This window comes from Gossypium raimondii, chromosome 11, assembly GCF_025698545.1.
Source record: "Gossypium raimondii isolate GPD5lz chromosome 11, ASM2569854v1, whole genome shotgun sequence".
In the NCBI taxonomy this organism is placed as follows: Eukaryota; Viridiplantae; Streptophyta; class Magnoliopsida; order Malvales; family Malvaceae; genus Gossypium; species Gossypium raimondii.
Genome location: NC_068575.1, coordinates 4,300,753 through 4,326,159, shown reverse-complemented (window position 1 = coordinate 4,326,159; position 25,407 = coordinate 4,300,753). Strand labels below are relative to the sequence as shown.

General features: G+C 30.7%; 1 protein-coding gene across 10 annotated transcripts in view; it reads left to right on the top strand.

Moving 5' to 3' along the window:
• Window positions 1-25,407, top strand: part of LOC105761315 (receptor-like protein 52) — a 169,281-nt gene that overhangs the window by 90,550 nt on the left and 53,324 nt on the right. The window contains exons 5-6 of one of the 10 annotated variants that reach the window (XM_052624374.1): window positions 2,551-2,622; window positions 3,325-3,394. The exons of the other annotated variants lie outside the window; for them this stretch is intronic. Of the exons in view, the coding sequence (XP_052480334.1) occupies window positions 2,551-2,622; window positions 3,325-3,394 (142 nt within the window). The remainder of the gene's footprint in view (window positions 1-2,550; window positions 2,623-3,324; window positions 3,395-25,407) is intronic. 10 annotated transcript variants of the gene reach the window in all.

Genomic DNA, 25,407 nt, shown 5'->3' with positions numbered 1-25,407 from the left:
CTCTTGTGGAGTCTTTTTCTCAATGGCAATGGATGGAGATCGGTTAATCAAAAAACATGCAGTAGAGGCTGCTTCTGCCCAAAATGACTTTGATAAGTTGGCATTTGACAACATACATCGAACCTTCTCCATGATCGTTCTGTTCATTCGTTCTGCAATGCCGTTTTGCTGTGGAGTATGACGAACTGTCAAGTGTCTCATGATCCCTTCTGACTGGCACAGTTTATTAAATTCATCAGAACAAAACTCTAAGCCATTGTCTGTGCGGAGATATTTTATTTGCTTCCCCGTCTATTTTTCAATCATGGTTTTCCAAGACTTAAATGCGGAAAACACATCGCTTTTCTGCTTCAAGAAGAATGCCCACACTTTTCTGGAAAAATCATCAATAAAAGTTAGCATATAATTAGCTCCACCTCTCGAAGGCACTCTGGATGGCCCCCATAGATCAGAATGAATATACTCTAACGTTCCCTTCGTGTTATGGATTCCTCTCGTGAATCGAACTCTCTTTTGCTTCCCAAAAATGCAGTGCTCACAGAACTTCAGTTTGCAAATTCCTTGCCCATCAAGAAGTCCTCTTTTGCTCAATTCTGCCATGCCATTCTCACTCATATGCCCTAGGCGCATATGCCAAAGTTTAGTAATATCATCATCTGACAAGGAAGAGGATGACACAGCTACATCATCAGTAACAGTAGAACCCTGCAAAACATATAATTTGGCAATCTTTCTCTGCCCTTTCATCACAATGAGGGAACCTTTGGAAATTTTCAAAACCCCACTTTCAGCTGTGTATTTGTACCCTTTTGAATCAAGAGTACTCAATGAAATTAAATTTCTCTTTAATTCTGGAACATGTCGTACGTCACTGAGTGTTCTGACAACTCCATCAAACATTTTAACTCTAATTGTTCCAACACCTGCAATTCTACATGAAGCATTATTTCCCATCAACACAATACCTTCAGACATTATTTTGTAAGTTCTAAACCAATCCCAATTGGGACTCATGTGGAAGGTGCAACCCGAATCAAGGATCCACTCCTCGCTCGCTTTGGAATTGTTGACAGAAGCGACTAGAAGTTCACCATCGTTGTAATCTTCTACAACATCAGCTTTACCAGAATTTTCTAGTTGTTTTCCATTTTGATTCGCAGCCTCCCTTTTGATCTTATTCTGTAGCTTATAGCACTCAGATTTAATGTGCCCTTTCTTCTTGCAAAAGTTATAAGTTTTACCTCTGTTTGAAGACTTCGATCTACCTTTAGATTTACTGCGAGGATTCCGTTCTTGTGTCCTTCCACGATCATCATCAGCATTCTGATCTTGTCTCCCACGAAAAATAAGACCCTCTCCCTGAGAGTCGATTTTAACCACAAGATGCTTCATCTTATCATACGAGGTTAAAGAATCATAAACCTCATCAACTGTGAGAGACTCGTAGCTATATAAAATCGTATCTCTAAAGGTTGAATAAGACGGGGGCAACGAACAAAGTAGAATCAGCCCTAGATCTTCCTTATCATACTGAACCTCCATGGCCTCCAAGTTTGAGAGAATTTCTTTGAACACTGTTAAGTGTTCGTGCACAGATGCACCTTCCTCCAAACGATAAGCATAAAGACGCTGCTTCATATGTAGCTTGCTAGTTAGAGTTTTCGACATACAAATCTGTTCCAACCTCTTCCATAATCCAGCGGCAGTCTTTTCCTTCATCACATCTTGTAAAATTTCGTTAGACAAATGCAGATGTAACTGCGTTAACGCCTTTCGATCCTTGCGCTTCTTCTCTTCTTCCGTCAAAGTTGAAGGCATCTTATCTACCCCTAGTAGGGCTTCCTCTAAGTCCATCTGTGCAAGAACTGCTTGCATCTTTATCTGCCACAATGCAACTGTGTTGCGATCCAACAATAAATTTTGTACTTCAAAGACGTCATTACCGTGATTGAGATGAACAACCCGGAAGCTCTGATACCAATTTGAGAAAAATATAATTTCGGTAATGACAATATATCACAAAGAAAAATAGAAATAGAAAAATAAAGAACACACAAATTTTACGTGGAAACCCTTTCGGGAAAAAAACCACGGGCAGAGAAGAAGAAAATTCACTATGTCGAAAAAACTTAATTACAAGAGGAGTAGACTATGCCTATTTATAGGCTTGTAAACCTTATTCTAATAGGAGTGAAACTCCTTATTCAAATAATATCAAATAGATGGAGTTTAATAAGGTTTAGAAACCTTATTCTAAAATAAAATAAAAGAAGTATAATTCTATAGGATTTTACTTTTATTTTATTTTACCACGATATTTTATTTAAATAAGGATTTGGGTCACTTAATTCTAACAATAAGAAAAGAGTTAAATTTTACATTAAATTATTTTAAGATTTGATTTTTAATTTGGACCTACTTTATACCCTTTTGAATTACACACTACTTCTAATTAGCTATTTCTTCTACCTTTTAGATTTGCCTTATTAAACTCTTAAAATAATTAATAAAAATAATTATATATTTACTAGTTTAATTATATGTTTCAGTGAAATTCCTCTTGTTATTGGAAACTTGACTTCTCTTCGATTGCTTGATCTTAGCAATAACACATTGATAGGTATAATTTCATGTTTCTTTTATTCTCTATTTTGTTATTAAATTTATGCAATATTTTTAAGTAATTAAAAATATGTATAATCTATTTGAATTGCCAAAAGTTTAGGTATTTCTTGGAACTCGACATCTTAAGTTCACCATCTACCTTATCGCAGAAATTAGCTTATTCGTCCCTTTTGATCCATCATGTTTCTTTGCTTCCCATATTTGTTCATCCATAACTTTATTTGTTCTTCATTTAATTAACTAAAGTGACATATTATGGGACTAATGTATCTAATCCTCCTCTACAACTATGAATTTTGTGTTTAGTGTTTGCTATATTTGTTCTTGCTTTAATTAACTAAAGTGATGGTTTCTTTTTGTTGGATAATTTTTAGATTTTGAGTGACATATTATGGGACCAATGTATCTAATTCTCCTCTACAACTATAAGTTTTGTGTTTAGTGTTTTTTGGGTGTTTTAGTTTTTCCTTTTATGATCTATGCGGTGTTTTTTTCGGTACAAAGATAAATATTTTTTATTGTTAATTTGAGTATTATAATTAAAATATTTTGGGTTATCATAAGTACTATAAGACTAAACAAAACTTGCATATTTAAAAGTAGGTAAATGAAACACACACTAATATGCTCAACACATAAATTAAGGGTTTGCTAGGAAAATATTTGCAAATTTTGACTGATTTAATTATATGTTTCGGTGAAATTCCTCTTGTTATTGGAAATTTGACTTCTCTTCGACGACTTTATCTTAGCAATAACAAATTGACAGGTATAATTTCATGTTTCTTTTATTCTCCTTTTGTTATTAAATTTCATTGGTGTTATCCCATCTACTCTAGGCAATTTGTCAAAACTAGAAAGGTTGGGCTTGGGTGGGAATCAAATTTCCGGTAGAATTCCAAATAGTTTATTCAAGTGCAAAGATTTGAAGTTTTTATCATTGTCGAGCAACTCCTTGGAGGGAAGTATACCTACAGAAATTGGAAATTTTAGAAAACGGGCGGGCTTCGAGTAAAACTTTTTGGCCCAAGCCTGGCCCGAATTATATATTAAATATATTTTTTATTTTAATAATATATATATATATATTGCAAGTTTTTGATGCTATTTTGGTGTTGTAAAATTTAATATGGGCAGGGCAGGGTCGGGCTCAACTTAGCAATTTTCTTTTGGGCTGGGCTTGGACAAATTTTTAGGCCCATATTTCGAGCTCGGGAAAACGGGCCTAAAATTTTGTCTCAGTCAGCCAGCCCAAACCCGACCCATAATCACCTCTAATGTATCCTAAATTTGAACAAAAATATTAAGCGTGAACTATTTTATTCCATCTAATTTTCATCATCATTTCAACTATCAATTTGAGTATTGTAATTAAAATATTTTTGGGTTGTCATAAGTACTATAAAACTAAACAAAACTTGCGTATTTAAAAATAAATAAATCAAATGGACACTAATATGCTCAACAAATAAATTAAGGTTTTGCTAGGAAAATATTTATAATTTTTGCTGATTTAATTATATGTTTGGTGAAATTCCTCTTGTTATTGGAAACATGACTTCTCTTCAAATGCTTTCTCTTGAGAGTAACAAATTGACAGGTATAATTTCATTTCTTTTATTCTCCTTTTGTTATTAAATTTATGCAATCTTTTACGTAAATAAAATAAATGAGCAAAAAAATGCACAAATAAAAGAATGTAAACAATCCAATTTTAAGTATATGAAAATAAAGAAGTAATAAATAAATAAAATTCATGAAAGGCTGAAATTAAATAAATAAGGGACTGAATCGAAATTTAAGTGAAATTAAAAGTATAAATCGTAATAAAATAAATAAATTAAACAATAAAATAGAATAAAGGACTAAAATTAAATGCGTGAAAATGGACAGGGACCAACTAGGAAATTATCCCCATACCCCCTAAACGCACCGTTCCAAGGGACCAAAATAAAAAAATTAAATTAAATGGATAAATACACCGAAGACTATTCTTATAATATATAATTAAACTCTACTAAAGTTTAATATAATATTTTCATTATTAGATCGCTTAAAATTATTAAGCTCTTTCAAATAATGTATTTCTTAATACAAATAAGACTCAAATATTTACAAATTTTTATAAAGAAACTATTTGAATTGCCAAAAGTTTAGGTATTTATTGGAACTCCACATCCTAAGTTCACCATCTAGCTTTTGAACACACACTACTTTTAATTAGCTATTCCTTCTACCTTTTAGATTTGCCTTATTGTTTAGGTCTTGATTTAGTTGTTGCTAAGCCATAGTTGATATTATTGAATAGGAAACACATTGGTCTTCTAAGCTTGTAATGTTCTAAGGCTTAGGACGGTATGAGTTCAAAGATAGATATGACTCAAAACGGTCCAAACACTAGAAATAATTAGACACATGACATTTTTTCCTCTCTTCCCACTTAATGTCCCATCCAAGCTCACCGTCTTTTATCTCCCTTTCTCACCTACCTTATCTCTTGATCTAAGAAGATACAATATAATTCTAGCAACTATGATTGACTTAACGAGTTTTGGTGTGCTGATGACTGGGTTTTCTCTCACTTTTGTGACTTTTTGTTTTGTATAATACTAGCAACAATATAATACTAGCAACTTATCCTGACAAAACATTGATGGGGAAATTTTCATTTAGGTGAGCTATATTGATTGTTACAAGCTGAAAATCATCAATCGATAGTTTGACCACACTCACTGCACCAAATTGTTGAGTATTTTCTCTTTGTGTCTACTATGGTCAATCGAAAGTTTGACCACACTCATCGAAATGACGTCTTAGACAAGCTTCATGTATGTTAACACGTATCTTGTTCTAGACTTAACACATGTTCATGGACCACGTGCTTGACTTCGCACCTCTCCTTGCAATCATATAGAGACATGTGAACCCAATGTGCAAGCTTGCCTTGTAAGCTAGGCCCACGAGCTCTAGCATACCTACGAATTGGATGTGCGAACTCCAGTATGCCCACTTTGTGGGGCCCGACCCAAATTCCTTTAAGTCTACTTGGGTTGTGGGTCAATAACTTGAACCTACTCAAGCTTCAAGTCAGTAATAGTGAATTCCATAATAGGTTTCAATTATAATACGACACGTGATATAAACTTAAAAATTATATTTTAAATTCTTTCATTTTATTTTTCTTTTACGCCATTCTTTGCAATTCTTATTCATCAATTACATATAGATATTTAAACAATTAGGATTTAATTTTTCACATTAAATTTATAAATTTAAAAATTATTATTCTCAACTTTTTCAGCTTTGCTAACCCAACCAAAATATTTGTCTACAATTTATAATCATTAATTAATTTATATTCTGAATTATAATTTAGATGTAGTTTTACCTTTTTGATTTGCCTTATTATTTATTTGTTTAATTAATTTATGCACAGGACATATTTTATATTATGAGAGAAACAAAGTATATTAATTTGCCAAACATGAATAAAAAGGCCACTATTCTTTTCCCAAGTTTCTATTTGATTAGTATTCTCATAAAAAATACTCAAATTTGTACGAATTGGATGTGCGACCTCTAATATGTCCTCTTCATGGGGCCCGACCCAAATTCCTTTGAGTTTACTTGGATTGTGGGTCAATAACTTAAACCTACTCAAGTTTCGAGTCAGTAATAGTGAATTTCATAATAGGTTTCAATTATAACACCAATTTTGAGGCTACAATCTCAATTAATTCCCAATCTTATAAAAATTATAAACATAAAATGTATATTTGAAGTACCAGTTACAGATATTGCTACTACTTAGATTCCGACTCTAAAGAAAATGTCAATTTTCTATTAATTATGTTATCTTTAAATTTCATAAAATGTCGTTTTTAAATTTCAATTGTGAGGAAAAAAATTATAACTAATAATTAAAACTTTACATGTAATGATAAAAATTTAAACACTATATCAATTAATTTGTTTTTTATTTGACCTCTAACTTAGAGTTTCATAAAAGATAATTAAAATTATTTGTAGTTATAATAAATACTACACCAATAAATATTCGTGCGAGTGGTAAAACATATTACTCTCTTAAGGGAGAACAAGATTTAAGTCTTAAAGATGATATTCTTGATAATAACAACCGTGAACCCCAATAATAAATTTTAAAATATACATAAAAGTACAAAAATAATAATAATAAACACTAAAAATGAAATATAAGTAAGATATTAAATGGTTATCTCTTTTATAATAAACTATTAAGTATAGTTTGATATTTTTTCCTTCTATTTTTATACATTTATGCAATCCTTTTACTTTTAAGTAAGGAAATAAAATTTCTCTCTAGAGGATAGTAGTAGTTTCCTTCAATAGATTTCAACTTAAAAGTTGTTGTGATGCATCTTAAAATGGTTAGAAGTAGTGTAGTAAATTAATCAATTATTTGTATTCAGTGTACACATCACAAATATAGTTATTTTATAATTTATATTCCAAAGAATCTTCAAACTCCTAATTCTATCTCATTTTCAATTTTATCTCTAAGGTCGAATTCCAACACCACCACCTTTATTGCAATGGTATGCAGTTTCATGTAATAACTTAATTGGAGAAATCCCTTCTTCAATATGCAATTGGACTTCCCTTGTGGTTATGGCTTTAGATGAGAATAATTTGGAGGGAACAATTCCAAAGTGCATGGGAAACTTGAGTTCTTCTCTCATAGCAGTTGATCTAGGGAATAATAATTTTCATGGTCAAATACCAGAAAATTTTGCTAAAGGTTGCATGTTGAGAAGTTTAGGCATTAACAACAATGAATTAGAAGGGTCACTACCACGATCTTTGCGTAATTGCAAAGGTTTAAATCTTCTCGATGTTGGAAACAACAATTTGAATGACACTTTCCCAAGTTGGTTAGGAAATTTAGATCAGCTGCAAGTTCTTATCTTGAGGTCGAATAGATTTTACGGCCAAATAGAGAGCTTTGATATTACAGTTTCTTTAACTAAATTGCGAATCATTGATCTTTCTCACAATAATTTTAGTGGCTACTTACCTACTCCTTTTTTTGAGCATATGCATGCCATTAGAGATGAGTATGGAAAGAAAGTTGAACCAAATTACATGAGAGAAGTAAAGCCCACGAAAGATGCATTTGGTGTATTTTGGGTGGATTATGCTTCTGGTTTATCTGTTACAGCAAAAGGGCTGGAAATAAAGTTTGAATCACTATTATCCATTTGGACGGTTATTGACCTTTCTAGTAATCAATTCAGGGGAGAAATTCCAAAAATACTTGGTGAGCTTCATTTACTTGTTGTCCTAAACCTCTCCCATAACTGTTTAATAGGTCCTATCCCATCATCTTTAGGTAATTTGTCAGAGCTTGAATCATTAGATCTCTCATCAAATAAGCTGGAAGGAAGAATTCCAACAGAGTTAAAAAATCTTGGATTCTTAGAGGTGTTAAACCTTTCTCAAAATAATCTCAAGGGACCCATTCCTCAAGGCAAACAATTTGATACTTTCACTAACGATTCCTACATGGGAAATTCAGATTTATGTGGTTTGCCATTATCAAAAAACTGTGGTACTGATGAGGAAACTCCAGTCAAATTTGATAGAGATGATGATGGTGATGAATTGAATTGGAAATTTTCAATATTGGTGGGGTATGGATGTGGGTTGGTGCTGGGAATGAGCATGGCATACATTGTATTCACAACTGGAAAACCATGGTGGTTGATTAGGATCGTGGAGCGAGTCCGACAAAGATTTGCAAAAAGGTAGAGAAGGCAACACTTGGGCAAGTTCAACAAGTCGCAAACAGAACAGAAAACTTCATTGCTTGGTGGTATGCAGGCCTTTTTGTGTAGCTGTTTAATAAACATTTTGTGTGGGTGCTTGATTGTATGTTATGTAGTTTGTATAATGTTTTCTTAGGTCCTCTCTCAAAATTAAGACTTTAGATAAATATATATAAATAATTAGATTTTGGTTTGTAAAGACTGTCTTTATGGGAACCTAACTTTTTAATAAAATTGAAATAAGGAATAGATGGTTAATTTATTCCAAAAGAGTGTGTGAAGAATCAAGGAGGTAAAATAATGCAAAATTATATGTTCAATACTTTAGAATATCCCGTAATACACTCCCTTTTTCCATTTCTTGAATCATAGGAGAGAGTGCCAGCACCTCTCTTGGTATCTCATCAAATATCTTCAGCCATTGGTTCGTATCAAAGGCCATTTTGGCCAAGCAATCGGCGACTTTATTATGTTCTCTAGGAAAATGTTGAATGGCCCATGAACGTACATTTATACGTCTGATGAGGGTAGAATTCAAGTTTGAGGGAGAGGAGTCTTGAATGGCTTTAACCACCTCCAAGCTATCAGTTTGTATCAATACACCATCATAGTGCCCTTTGTGAATGAGAGCTAATCCATCAAGAACTACCCATAGTTCAGCATTGAAGGCTGAGTATTTGCCTAGATTTCTGTTGTATCCCATAATCCATTCCCTTTTTCCATTTCTTTTGACTTCCCCTGCTTCAGAATCACCCAGGGCAATTTGGACCGTCCCATCAGTGCAAAGATTGATCCAACTTTCCGACATCTCGACTGCTGACTTTTGTTCTTTTTGTCTAGAAATGTCTTCCCTATGAAAAGAAACAAACTATTTGCCCAAAATATATAAAATCTTAATAATCTCACATGTGCTCCAAGAGACACCCTAAAATAGAAAAAAGATTCTATCTTTCCAAATACATAAACTTAGGAAAACGAAATCAAGTACTTTATTACACAATTTTATTACATAACATGAATATAGTATGAGAATAATAATATGAATGAATCACGATGGTTATAAGTATGTGAAAATTTGATTAATTGAATCACTTTAATCCAATTCTATTTAGTTGAGTTTTTAGTTTATTTAGTTGAGACTCAATTCTATCGGTTTAATTGATCAATTTCAAATTTGAGTGTCCAAACCAAATAAGTCAAATAAAGCGACATACTAGACTCTTTATATAAGTTACATTAAACCCAATACCTACATCCAGGCCGAAGTTGATTTTCATTTAACCCAAAATCAAATAATCAGCCAATCCAACTCATTTTCAATTAAATGAAATCCAACCCAACTCATTTATTTAAATAGAGAGAGATTACTCTTTTATTTATAAATATAATATGGTGTAGACATGCAGTCTTACATTTTTCTGGCTTTCATTCTTTACCGTGTATTGTGGTTGGAGCCCAAAATTACTCGTATTACTTGTCAAAGGCTTAACATCACTGGAACAAAACACTAGACAAAACACATCCAAACAAACAATACACCAAAATGAGAGGAAGACAGAGATAGAAAGAGAGAGGGCAGAAGATTCCTTCTTGGTATGCATTACTACAAATTACACAGATTTGACTTACACAATTTTCATCCCCATCCCCGCCAAGAATTTTCATCCCCATCCCCGTCTCGTGACACGTTACAGGTGCAAAATTCAAAACCATCGTCACCCCACCACCCACGTGGGTCCCAAACCCACCTTATCCCCACTATACTCATCTTATGACCCACTTCATATAATATATTTGTAAGTTTCAATTAAATAAATATAAAACTAATTTTTTTTTGTGACAAAAGTATAAAATATTTATTCTCCGAATTCCCACCACATATGTGACATTATTCCTATTGTCACTACTTTAAAAAAAAGTAAGTCGTCACGAGCTTTAATTGGTAAATAAGATATAATTTCAAGTTTAAAAAATTCAAAAAATAAAATTATTAGATAATATCAAAATACAAACAATATCTCAAATACATCATAAATTTCTTCAAATGCAACACATGTGTAAAAATGAAATACTATTAAAATAATTATTAAATTAATTTTTTTAAATATGTTTATTAAATTATGCGGGATGGGTAGAGATGGGATGGGATAGGTACAAGGTCACACCCATGCCTACCCCACAACTCACAACGGGTTTAAGGAGGCGTTTGGTTCAGTGTATTACCTAATACAATACAGGCCAAATACGCGCGTATTACATGACGCCTCTAATCCGGCGTTTGGTTCATTGTAATAGGCATTACAGGCGTAAACCAATCCCGACCTAATCCCCTTTTTTTGCTTTTGTAATCCCTTCCCAAATCCTGTAATACCTATTACGTCCGCCTTCCGTCCCCGCTCTGCTTTTACCCTCCCTCCCTACCCGACCCTCTCCTATTTCGTCCTCAAAATTTCTCCTTCCATCTCCCACCGCTTTTGTTTATTATTCGTCCTCATCGTTTCTTTCTCTGTCTCCTCCCATTTCCTCCCAACCCTATCTCGCAACTCTCTCGCTCTTCAATATTTTCATAAAATTGGAAATACGATAGCTGAATCCATTGAAAAAAGAGTGAAGCGTTTTTCGGGTCATCACCTCTAATCCAAGATCGGGTGAGTTTTATTTCGGACCCAAATTAATCTGCCAATTCTTTGTTCGACAATCTTTTATAAAATTGTATTGCATTAGTATGAATATTTACTCTTGAAGAGTTTCGTTGAAATTGCTATTGGATTTTATTCATTGTTGCTTATTCACCTCTAATCCAAGATCGGGTGATTTTTATTTCGGACCCAAATAAATCTGGCAATTCTTTGTTCGACACTCTTTTATCAAATTGTTAAGATTTGTGCATTATTATGAATATTTTTTACTCTTCAGTAGTTTCTGTTGAAATTGTAAGATTATTGTGTATATGGATGCTTTGGTGTTAAAGTGATTTCATAGGGTATTTGATGGTGATTTCATATAAATTTGGTGTGGTGTAATTTATAAATCCTGATTTTTTTGCTGACCAACATCAAAACGTTTAAAGCATATACTTCTAAAAATCATATTTCCATTTTCGCATGACAAATTTTGCATTCATGAAGCTTCTTTCTCTTTTCTTTTGCAGCCAAAGATGGCACATTATTTCAAATTTTTTTTTGTTTTGTTAAAGTAACCAGTAATTCAGTAATTTCAGAGAGAGTAGATATCTTGTTCATAATTTGTCAAATTCACAAACACTCTGCAAGAAGATATGTGAAAACTGGTGAAGTCCATGAAAATCAAAGAGAAGCTTTTTTTGTATTTGTGAAAATTCTATAGGAGTATTGCTTTGTTGTTTATTTGTTTATGATGCGTTTTTTTTTTAATTTCTTGTATATCAGTAGCCTCTTGCATGCTAACCTTGTAGTTAGATTGTTCATTTGGTTTAAAAGAAACTACGATCTTGCTAGAGTGACCTCGAAAAGAAAGAGATTTTCACTTTCAAGTATGCATTCTAATTGCGGTTTCCTTCCTTCATGTTTTATGAAGCTTTCTTTTACTTTTGCAATGATATGTTATTGTATTTATTCCATTGGTTGAACATATACTGCTTTTATAAATGAATAACTTTCATTCAAGATATCTTAACCAAAAAATTGCCTAGATTGTATCGATATTTTCGTGATCTGCTTATGCGTTGTCTTTGTCTCGTATGTCGGAGGGTTAGCGTGTTTGGTTGGAAGAAGAGGAAAAGAATACATCTATTTTTAACAAATGAGTGCTTGTTTAATATTACTACTCTCTTTCCCCACACTTACGCACGGGTTACTCATATTTTATATTGTGAGGGTTACATTTCTAAAATTATGGTATCTACTCGATTTCATTAGTTAAGGTCGAATGGATAGAATAAGTTACCTTGTTTTAATTCACCGATTTAGTATATGTTTTTTTTGTCAAATATGATATATGTATGTGTCTATATGCTTTGCCTTTTTTGGTCATGTTATTGTTGATGCTATGAACTAGAACTAGAAATTTTTGGTCATGTTTGATGATTGCATATCTAAAGCAAATTCAGTTTCTCCTACATTCTTTAGCCAAATCATTGGCTGAATTAGCTTATCAATTGTTGTTGTTTCTTTTTATTTTAGGTTTGATTGAGAAATTATGAGCATCAAATCACTTTTGAAGTATATTAGAATCTTTTTGCTCGGTTGATGATACATATGCCTGCATTGTGTTGTTTGGTAATGGGGATGAATGTGGGGGAATTAGAGGCCAGTGGTTTGTTATGTATTAACTGAGTGCAACTTAGTACATGTAGGATGTTAGGTACTGAATTTAGATAATATGATTGATTTTATGGTTGTGCCATGACTGCTTCCAGCGTTCTTGTAATTCATATAAGAAAAAGGGTTTAAGCTTCTCATACTGTAATGAAAAGAGGACACTGCTTCGAAAAGCTTGGCAATTGGGAACTATTTGTTGGGAACTATTTGTTGTTAATATTTTTAGTATATTTGATATACTATATTTAGCTATAGCATAATTATTTTTTTTAAAAAAAAAGGTTGATCCGAGCACTTTTTGCATTACAGGTTCTTTGTTCCAACACTTCCACATCGCATTCGTCCCCCATTTGCTCATTACAGGTTAGTTTTCCATTCGAACCCATATGAGTAGTGATCCCATTGAAGCGGAGGTGGGAGAAGGATTACCTACAATTAATGTGGTGGATGACGATGAACCGAATATCACAAATATTCATCCATCGGATGCTTGGGCTACTTGGAGGATGGAACTAGCCAACCAAATGTTCGATGAATGGCAAGCATCTAGAAATTAGTTTGTGAAACTTTTGTGAAACTTTTGTATTGATTTTTGTATTGTACTAAACTTGTTGAATTATAATATAATTTCTCCTAATTCAGCATGTGTTATAATTTTAAATTTTTGTGGTATGGAGCTTTTATTCATGATATTCAACTTAATTCCTTAGATTTTATAAAGTGTTGACCTTTTGAATCATGATATTAAAACAAGAATTAATAAATATATATTTTTTGTTCTTAAGATCATTATGTCAGGTGTTCCAGAATCAAATGCTTCTTCTCAAGCTTCTCGAGGAGCCAAAAGAAAATGGGTTCCCGAGGAAGATGCAGCATTAGTTTCCTGCATGGTGGACCTGCACAATGTTGGAACATTTAATGCTGATACTGGGTTCAAAGCCGGTTATTTGAACGAGTTGGAAAGAATGCTACAAACGGTTTTACCGAATGCAATGTTGAAGGCAAAACCTAATATTGAATCAAGGATTAGGTTACTTAAAAGGGAGTGGTCAATAGTCTACGACATGCTTAATGGCCAAAACAATAGCGGTTTTGGTTGGGACGAGCATAGACAGCTCGTTGTTGCTGAAGATGCGGTTTGGGAGTCCTATTTAAAGGTAAGATTATTTCAAGTCTTTATTATATTATTTTTACCAAACTTATGACTAATATGATTTCCTCATTTTTTTAGAGTCACAAAGAAGCCGCTCAATTCAGATTTCGTACCATATACGCAAGAGATCGAGCAACTGGGAAAGATGGTCAAACAGCTGCTGATGTTCTTGAAGAAATAAATGTTGAGGATGAACGTACTACAGATATGAATGAAGAGAGAAACACATTCTATGACTGCGAAGCTGACGTCTCTTTAGACGACATGGATGTTTCTGGTACGAATCTGCGGAGATAGAGACCAAGGGGTTCCTCGTCTTCAAACAAGAGAAAGAAGAAATCGATGCTCGTGATAATGTGTTTTCTTCATTTAATGAGGTCGCCACTTTGTTTGGGGACAAAATCCAGCCGTTGGCGAGCAAATCAAGAAGAGTATTGCCTCCAGGTGGTAGTTCAAAGAGGTCAAGAACATCAAAATATGGAAGAGAGAGCTTCAAATTTATATTCACCTTATGGTCAATTGAAGGTTTAACCGACGATCGGTATGATGCTTTGAGTAAAATTCCGATCATCCAACTCAAATGATCGTTTTCTTTAGTTTACCTTCATGTTCTGATTGGAATGGGTCAAGATTTCTTTCTTACCATTAAATATCAATGTTTAAACTTTTGATGTTGTAAAACTATATAACATATGGATTATAATGTACAATTTCATTTTCATCTAACATTTTCTTAATATAAGTTAATTATGTTCAAGTTATATATTGATTTTAGTAAATTCATATAATACCATTTTATTATTAAGAATTTTATGAAATTATATATCACTATTAAATTATATTTAATATTAATTATTTTAAATTGTATAAATTCATATAAGAAAATTTATTATCAAGAATTTTATGAAATTATATATTATTATTAAATTATATGTAATAATTATTATTTTAAATTATACAAATTCATAAAATATAATTTATTAGTTATAATTATTTTAAATTTTATTAAATCATATATTTTAATTATAATATATTTAATAATAATTATGTTAATTTATATTTTACAGTATCATATATTATGGCTTGAGTAAATTCATATAAGAATATTAATTATTAAGAATTTTATTAAATTATATATTTTAATATAATATATTTAATAATAATTATGTTAATTTATATTTTACAGTATCATATATTATGGTTTGAGTAAATTCATATAAGAATATTAATTATTAAGAATTTTATTAAATTATATATTTTAATTATAATATATTTAATAATAATTATGTTAATTTATATTTTACAAGTATCATATATTATGGTTTGAGTAAATTCATATAAGAATATTAATTATTAAGAATTTTATTAAATTATATATTTTAATTATAATATATTTAATAATAATTATGTTTAAATATGATTAAATTATTTACTATTGATATTAATAATCTTATTAAAATTTAAATAAAATAATTTACCAAAACAAATTTCGCTAATTATTAAGAATTTTATTAAATTATATATTTTAATTAAAATATATTTAATAATAATTATGTTAAAATATGATTAAATTATTTATTATTGATATTAATAATCTTATTAAAATTTAATAACAATAACAATAATCATTTACCTAAACAAATTTCTGCTAAGGGTATTCTAGTCATTTTAGTTTTTTCCATTATGCTATTACACCTCTATTACATTAAACCAAACACAGGATTGCTATTACGCCTCTATTCCATTATATTCAACCAAACAGTTGATTTGCTATTACACCTCTATTCCATTACATCTCTATTCCATTACACCTCTAATCCAATACACCTCTAATCCAATACAGCGAACCAAACGTGCTCTAAGTTTTGTCCCTATCCCTCCGTCAATCGAGTGTGAAGTAGGGCGGGACCCGCAAAACTTGCCCCACTGGCATCCCTAAGTGATTCTACTTAAATTTTGATCTTTCTAATTTAAAATCAATTCCTAATAAATAAATATAACATCACAAATTTTCTTCTTTACCTAATTTGAAATAACATTGTTATAACAAGCTAGGTGAAATCGAAGGGAATTTATTGCCTGATAAACTCAGAAAGAAAGAGACATGGATTAGATTAGAGTAATTATTTGATCTATAATAATCCAGGGTAGAACTGGTTTCAATCACGAATGGTCCACACAAAGCTTAATTTGATCTATCTGAATATTACAAAGTTTCTATTATTTGTTGGCATTCTTTTCAATTCATGTTTCCAACATAGGTCCATCGAAGCGACTGCGACATAGCCGTGCAGAACAAGTAAGAGATGAGAACCACAGGCGTGTCTTCAAAACTAGAAATTTAGATTTTATAGAAAAAAGGTCTTTTCATATTGGTATTTATTTTGTTAGACATTACAATCAAAGCTGAGGATCAGGATCAAACATGTTGCAATCATGAGACTCTAAATCAAACCCTGTCACTCACTCTCTTCGGCTGGTCCCCAATACTTGTCTTTGTTGTTTTGATGCCTTACAATTGGTATTTGGACTTTAAACCAATGAAAGATCAACAAAGTTCTCCCCATTTAGAGGGATTGACATAGTCAACGTCTTGCAAGCCTCTCTAAACTTGTTTTTACATTTTAGTAACGAAACGATTTAATCAATCAAAATTAGTTGTCTACAATTATTAAATTCAAAGTTAATTTGAGTGGGAAAAGAGAACATTTTCAAGTACCCCACAACGCTTACGTGAAAACCTTGTTTAATTAATTGACACATAAACAAGCACAAGATATTAAAGAGCAATAAATACTTTGACCTTGATTTCAAAAACAACCAACAAAGAGAGGATTGGAAAAAGGATTTTAAAATTTTTATAAATTATTCGCTTTTTGGGGCCTTAGAATTTTATCAGTAACTGATGCTGTAATTAATGACAATGGTGATGGAATGACAGGTGACATTGGGACCAAATTATTTAAAGGAGAATAATTAAAATATGTTTTAAATTTTTAAACATTATTAAAATTTATTAAAATATTAAATAAAGCTTAAAAAATTAAAATTAATAAAAATCATTTAAAAGTTGAGTCTAGAATGAATAGGCATATGACTATCTATATTTATATTTAATCTAGGTAACCATATCTCTAGATTCAAGATGATTTTTCAAAATTATAAAAGTTTAAAAATATAAAATTAATTTTCTCTAAAAAGTTGGTATGTGTATTAATATTTTCATTTTGGTACCTTTTTGGATATATAAAAATAAAAATATTTTACAAAAATAAATATAAATATAAATATTTAAATTTTATTAACCCGTAAAGTTTTTTGTTAGGTATGAATATCTCCAATTAGAAAAGTGTATCAATGCTTTTATTACATGTGTGGCCTAAAAGGTCTATCAATTATTTTGGAGCTTAAAATTTTAAATAATTAGATATATTCATACGTTAAAAAATTTTAAATACAATTAATAAAATTAAAATTACTTATATTTATTTATTTTACAAAAATAATTTTTATTTTATATACATCATACCAATAGAATTAAAACATCGATACACATATCAATTTTAAAATAAAATAAAATATTAATATTCTTAAATTTTATATAATTTTGAAAATTTCATAATTGCTTGAATATTTTTATTAATTTATTATATTTTAAACAATATTTTATATATTATAGGTTATTTATTAATTTAGTTAATTTTTAAAATTTTGGCTTATTGGTAAAATAATGCCTCGAGCATTTTCGAAAAATCAATTAAACTCCTCCAAATTTTTTGCACCCAATTGAGCCCCCTAAACTAACAAAATTAGCCAAATAGACCCTTTAACTGATGTTGTCCATTTGTATTTAATGACAATGTTAATGTGGCCATTAACAAATGCTACGTTAGAAAAAAATTCAAAACATGAAAATTATTTTAAAATATTTTAGATTTAAGTACAAAATGAATCGGACAAATATTGTCCGAGTTTATTTGAATATGAACATCCATTTGTCAAGATTCATTTTACAATTATAAAACATTAAAATTATAAAATATTATTAAAATTATAATAATGAATAGAAATTAATTAAAATCCATAAAATTGAAAATGAGAAGCAATAATATAACAAATAAATTGTTAATCTTGATTTTATAATATAAGTTTTTATGCTTGTTTTCTTATTTAAAATATAAAAACAATAAATTATTTTAATAAATTTTCTAAAGTTTTATGAATTTTAATTAATTTCTATTACATTTTATAAAGTTTTAAAACAAATCTAATTTTATAATTCTAGAATGTATCTAGAAAAACTGTTGTCTAGATTCAAATGAACTTGGACAGTCATGTGTATTTATTCTAAAATAATGATTTAATAAATGGAAGATGAATTATTTTCCAGATATGAAAAGGTTTTGCACTTCAATCTAAGCTTTACCAACACTAAATTACAAATTACTGCAACATTTTTCTACTAAATCCCAACCTTGAAAACAATCATATGGGTTTTTTCATGATGTTTTGTTTTTGCTTAAATTCCAATAACAATGAGAAGTAAAACAAAATCCAAAAGAAGAAACCCGAAGCCACTGTAATCAACAACCAATTCCATTTTCTTAAATCTCACTACAGCAAAATAGGCTTTTAGCGGCATTTTTTAGGCCTATAGCGGCGCTTTTTAGTGCCGCTAAAAGTATTTGCGGCTCTTTCACAAGCGCCGCAAAAAAATGCCGCTATAGACCATGTCGCTAATATTGGTGGTGCTTTTTTCACATAAACGCTGCTAAAGGTCATGACCTTTAGCGAAGTTTTTGTAGCAAACGCCGCTAAATGTCATATTCTTTAGCGGTGCTTTTATAGCAAACGCCGCTAAAAGTACTGTTCTTTAGCGGCATTTTACTAAAAACGCCACTAAAATTGGTAGATTTCTAAAATTCAATTTTCATCCATATGCAACCCTTCCTGTAGCATGGAAACCAACCAAAAACAGCAAATCTAAATGATACTTCAAATTCAACGAAAGATATATGATATAAATTTATAAATGAAGTATAATTCAAATTATTCTTATAATAATGTTAAAAGTTAAAATGTTAAAAATATTCATACAATAGTCTAAGATGGCGGATTTTGCGATTGCTGAAACATCTTCATCAAATTCTGAAGCTGTAGTTGGTGTGCGGCGTACTTTTTGCTCTACTCTGCTTCCCTCGTTGCTACCTCTACTTTAAGTTGTAGCTGGATTTCTTCATATGTTTTTTGAACCTTAGCTTCTCTCGATGTTGCCTCCGCTTTAAGTTGAGTAATTTGCTCAACTATGCTCGCTTGCATCTAAGCCATCTAGTCTCTTAACCTCTGAACTTCAACTTGAGCCTGACTCCCCGAAAGCATGTATTACTGCGAGCTAGATCCAAAATATTGGGTTGGGTTAACAAAAGATCCTTGAAATTGAACCCGGCCATACCTTTTAGGACCCAAAACTTCAGTAATAATCCGATTATTAATGTCGTCAACATTAACAAAACTATCACTCAAAGCAATCGCTTCATACTCCGCCTTTTTATCATTTAGTTTCTCCTAATAAATTAATCAAAGAGTTAGAAACGAAATATATAATAAAAACAAATGCAACATAACTTAACATTATTTGCATTACAAACGACAAATTAAACCATTATAATTAAACACTATAAATATTTAAAACAATTCAAATTTTATTAACTAAACATACCATAATTTCTGTAGCTTCAGAAGTCATAGTATGAATGAATAGGTAAAATAATTCAAACGCTTTAGATCTCATTTTTCTGTTTACATCTTTCCTAGTATGAATGAATGTTTTGCAGCCCATGGAGTGAATAGGTAAAAAAATTTGATATCTCCTAACTAAGGTTTTAGATTTGAGTTTATCATTTTAAATGAAAAAACAATGCATGAACAGCTTGCCTCTTGAACAGTAGCTGATCTAATTCAACTTTAGATTCAATGCAATCCTTGTGGTTAAAAGATTAAAATGTAGTCTTAAATTATACACATAAAGTAAACAAAATTTACCCACATTATACTGTTTATTATTAAGTAAACAAAATTTGATTGCCTTTTTGAGAAGATGTAGGATCATCGATAAGTATAATGTTTGGAAGGAATTCAAAAAAGAATTTCCCCTAACCTTTTTACTGAAATCTTTATAAAGAATCCAGTTATGATTAATGTTAATCCAATACACCCCTTTCTTTTGGCCCCTGAAAAGCTTTAACTAAACCCTAGAAAACGCCATACCTAAAGTGCGGTCATAGTTTAGGCCAACGTACTAAACATGAGAAAATCGAGAAAAAGCCAATGTTGAATTCAAAACACAAGTAATCCTTTCTTTTCATTTTAGCTTTCTAACTTTTGACTTCTGAGCAAAAAATGAACTCGATTCAATGCCCTCTAATCATGTATGTCTCACTTTTCCTTATCTAATTATCAAAACAGCTTACTAATATATAAAAATTATTATCAATATCAAAAGGCAGGCATGCCGATGCTATAATAGAAACACCATATAATTTTTCAGTCAATCTTTCCAAGTCTCTTCTCGACCCAAAACTTTTGACTGATTGCACAGATACCATACAACAACATTACTTTCTTCATATGTTAATCCATCTCTATTCTAGAAGTCTTTTCTAGTTTTCACAAGTTCTTGGCTCTTCAACCTACTAATCAACTGTCACATGAAACCTAGAAGTTATGATAACTGAAGGCAAACAGTGAACAACGAGTAATGCAACTACCACTGATACAATACAAATGTCCAACTAAAAGGGAAATTGGAGCTTGGATGATGTGGAAAACAATATTATGCATAATGTGCAAACCAACAATAAGAAAAAGTTCTTAGCTAGACCCACATGCACCTGACCTTTGACTGGTTTCTTTGGAAGAACATAGTCAATTTTTACTAAATATGAATATATTTTAAAAAATAAAATAATAATTACAGGATTTGCAAACACTACATACAGTAAGCCCTAAAATAACTAAAACAACAGCAAGATAATTAATTTTAAGCTCGGGCCCAACACCAAATTAAAATAAATTAAAACTATATAAGTGTCCAGCCCAAATTACAAATCCAAACAGCCCAAATTACAAAAACCCTAGCCCAATAGGCCCACAACATGTTTTCAGCAACAAAGGAGGCAGAAACCCTAGGGCGCCGAATGTCAGCAAAGCTCCCTCGCACGCCTCCGCGCACGTCGCCTTTGCACTACCCACGTTCTCCCTGTAACAAACAATAAACCAAAGCAGCAAAAAGAAGAAACGGACTAGCAACAAAGAAAATAATAGATTTATGGCGGAAAATTGTAAGGGGAAAAAAAGAAAAGCAAAAAATAGGAAAAGAGGGATTTTGATTTTTCTTTTTGGCTATATAAAAGCCAAACACGAAAATGTAAAGGGGGATTTTTGACAAAAAAATAAAAAAGATAGAGAAAGTGAATAGAGAAGGTGATTTTTGGTTTCTACTTCGTTTCTTTTCGATTTTTCTTTGCTTAATTTTCATTTTTATAAAAGATAACATAAAAAAAGGGAGTGACTCACCCGGTTTCGGGCACCGCTCGTGGCGGCTCCACGGCGGGCACAACGGCGGCAGCATGGATGCTAGGGTCGAAACCCTAGCAGAGCAAAAGAGGGGGCAACAGTTCTTTTTTAAAAAAAACTGGGCTGCTAATGATTTTTTTTTTAGAAAATGTTGTTTATATAGTAATAGAATACGACGCGGTTTTGAGCTAGGGTTCCCAGTGCCAAAATGACGCCGCTTAGCGGCCCTTGACCTGAGGTGTGACTCGACCCAGGGAGGATCCGCGCTTTTTGCCATTTTGGTTTTTTGCGTACACAGTCCTTCCATATTTTTGATTGTTTTGATTCAATCCTATTTTCATTTTTTTATTTTTTTAAATTGGCTTGCTTAAGTTTTACGCGTTGCAATTTAATCCCTAGTGCTGGGTAGTGGACAGGTGTCCAGAAGTTGGTTTATTTTTCCGTTCGACCCTCTCCTCTTTAGATCGCATTCAATTTGGTCCCAATTCGTTTTATTTTAGAATTCATTACGATTTTTTCCTCAACTTTTGTTCTGTTTTTAGTCTAGTCCAATATATATATATATATATATATATTTATTGTTTTATCATTTTAAATTCTTCATTAATACTTTAAGTTTATCACATATTATTATTTGCATTTATCGTTTATTATTTTATATGTGTTATATGTAAATTCAATATAATTTATTTTTATGGCTTATTTTATACTTTATTCTTTTAAAATTCACTTTTATATATTTTTATGATTTAAAGATTTATAGAATAATATTCTTAGACATTATTATTTTATATAAATATATACACAATTTATACTAAATTATTTTTATCCTATGCTATTGAATTCATATTATTCTAGTTATTACTCTCAAGTTCTCTTTTAAATATGTTTATGTATTTTCTTTCAAATTCATTTATATATATAATCTATTTCTTTTAAACCCTATTTTATTATATATTTTATTTATTTCAACCTTTTATATATATACATATATTATTGTGTATATATTATTTATATTAAGTTTTTAACCCCATATCTATTACTTATTTAAATTAATATGTGTACATTATGTTGTGAATTTTGATTCTCTTCTTATAATACTTACTTAAAAATGCATTTAAATACTATTATTTATGTAGTGTTTATTTTATTAACTTTATTTTGAATTTATCACAAACTCATATATATTGTTTATTTTAAAATTTTGTACGTATAGTTTATTGATTATAATTTCTGCTTTTGTCATTGATTTTTTTAGTATATCTTTTAAAATTGATTATTAATTCATTTAATTTTAAAATATTGATATTGGTATTTGTATAATGTATGATTGAAATTATTATTGCTATGCATGTTTATATTTGTTTATTAATTATTTGTTATTCATTAGTGCATGATTTATTTACAAATTATCCTTTTGCGTCGTATGTTGTCATTTAATCACATTACATTTTATTCAAAAGTTTATAAAACAAGACTTGATATTTAAGATTTTCGAGAAGATTGTGCCCTAACTTACTGGGCTCCGATTTTCTCCTTAAATTCAAATAACTGAGTATCCCTTTTTCAATAAAATCATACAAATGTCAAATAAAAGCTTATTCTCGGGAATTCAAAATGCTATATCCTAACTCACTGGATACGACATTTTGTTATTTCGAGATGGGGTTTTTAATAAAAAAAACTTTGTGTGTTGTCATCGGAACTTCAAAGAATCGTACCCTAACTTACGGGGTTTCAATTTCTTCATTAAAGTAAGATGGCGAAATTTATTTAGCTTTCAAAATAATAAATTTCAACAAAGGATTTTAAAAGGGGAATTGTTTTGATCTCTTCAAATTTTCAATATTCAACTTTAAGATATTAATTAATCAATTTGGTACCAATTTTGGGCATGACGAGGGTGCTAACCCTTCCTCGGATGTAACTGACTTCTGAACCCATTGTTTTAAAATTCGTAGACCAAGTTTATTTTTCAATGTGATCCGATCACACCTTAACAAAATATCGGTGGCGACTCTTATCATTTTTTAAAGTCGACGCTTTTATCAAAAAAGGTGGTTTCGACAATAATAAGAGGTATATTCCCATTTTATTGTCCAAGTTAAGCAGAAATCTATGCTAAATTCCAACTCATTTCCAACCTATCGTCACCAACAACATCACATTTATTCCAAACCAATTTCATCATTTGAACTAATAGTATTTCCAAAAAAACCAACAATACAGTGCGAATAAAAAACACGCATTCAGACTAAAACCCTAATCCAACGCCAAAACTTGAAGTAAGATAAAAGAAATGAAAGTAGTACAGTACCTTGACGACAATGAAGAGAAATGAAAGCACTTCGAAATGGTTTCCACTCGTACAAGGATCGAAAACCCTAAAACAAAGATGATTTCACTTCATTTTAGGGTCAACAACAAATTATAAACAAAAAATTTAAAAAAATCAAGAAAACCCAAAGTTTAAACACGCAAAATAAAGAAAATGAACCTTAAATACTGATTGACCAAAAAACAGAATCGGAATGTTCGGCCACCTTCTTCGTCTTCTCTGTCTTCGTATGAAAGTTTACAAGAAACCGAAACAAATCTTTTCTTTTTAAGTAAAAAAACCAATTGAAGAATCGTAGAAACAAAAATCAAAGAACTCTCTATGACTGATTAGGGATTTGAATGGGGAATTTGGGGCTGGGAGCGGGGATGTAGTAGAAACCTGATTTGTGGAAGAAAACGACTTCGTTTAGTATTGCAACATTTGTAGCGCTTACAAAAAAGCCACTAATTTTACAACTTTTGTGGCATTTTCAACAAAAATGCCACTGCCGATTAAATTCCTAAATCGAAACGGTGCCATTTTGTTCAATTTTTAATACATTTTTGCGGAATTTTTAGACCAAATGCCGCTAATACTTACATTTTGTGGCGTTTTTCAGAGAAACGCCGCTAATTATTCACTTTTTAAATATATATGTGTCTGAAAAATATTATTTATAAATTTTCAAAATTTTAATATATTTATAAATTTGATACATTAATATGACATTATTTTCATTGTTAGAATTTTATAAATCTATCGTGTATGATTTAAATATAAAAAATATTCAAATTTATAAATTATTGATATTATTCAAATAATGTATTATAATTTTAAAATTATACTCTATTTTTAAGTGAATAAATGAATGTAAATAACACAATTATCAAATTTCATCATAACATATATGCCACAAGTCAATAAACTAAGCATTCATGTCACTTAGAACCATAATAACATAATAAGAAGTAAAAGACGAAAAGTATTTGTAATTTTTTTGAATTTGGTATCACAATAGTAATTAAACCCTAAAACCATTAACCCTAAAACACTAAATCATCATTGTAAACATTAAATCATAAACTCTAAACCTTAAACCCTAAACATCAAACCCTAAAACAGTAACTTCTATATCTTATAAGCCGTAAACACTAACCTCTTAACACTAATTCATAAACCCTAAACTTTAAACCCCAAACCCCAACCCCTAAATCCTAAAGTCAAAACTCTAATCCCAAAATAATAAACATCATACCATGAACCCTAAAACCCTAAACCATATACAATAAACCTTAAATACTAATCCCTAAACCCTAAAATAAATTTATTTTTATTGCATTTTGAAAAACGCTGCTAATGCCAGTAAAGCTCATGAAAAAACGATGTTGTTTTATCAAACTTTTTGTGGTGTTTCTAGAAAAGCGTTGCTAATTACACTAAAGGTCAACAAAAAATGAAGTCGTATTGCACAACTTTTTGCGGTGTTTTACAAAAAGTGCGCTAATTCCTGATCTATAGCAGCTTTTTTTTTAAAAAGAGCCACTAAAGCCAATAAAAGCTAAAAAAAAAGAAGCCGTTTTGCTCAAATTTTTTGCAGCATTTTACAAAAAGCGTCGCTATTTCTTGATC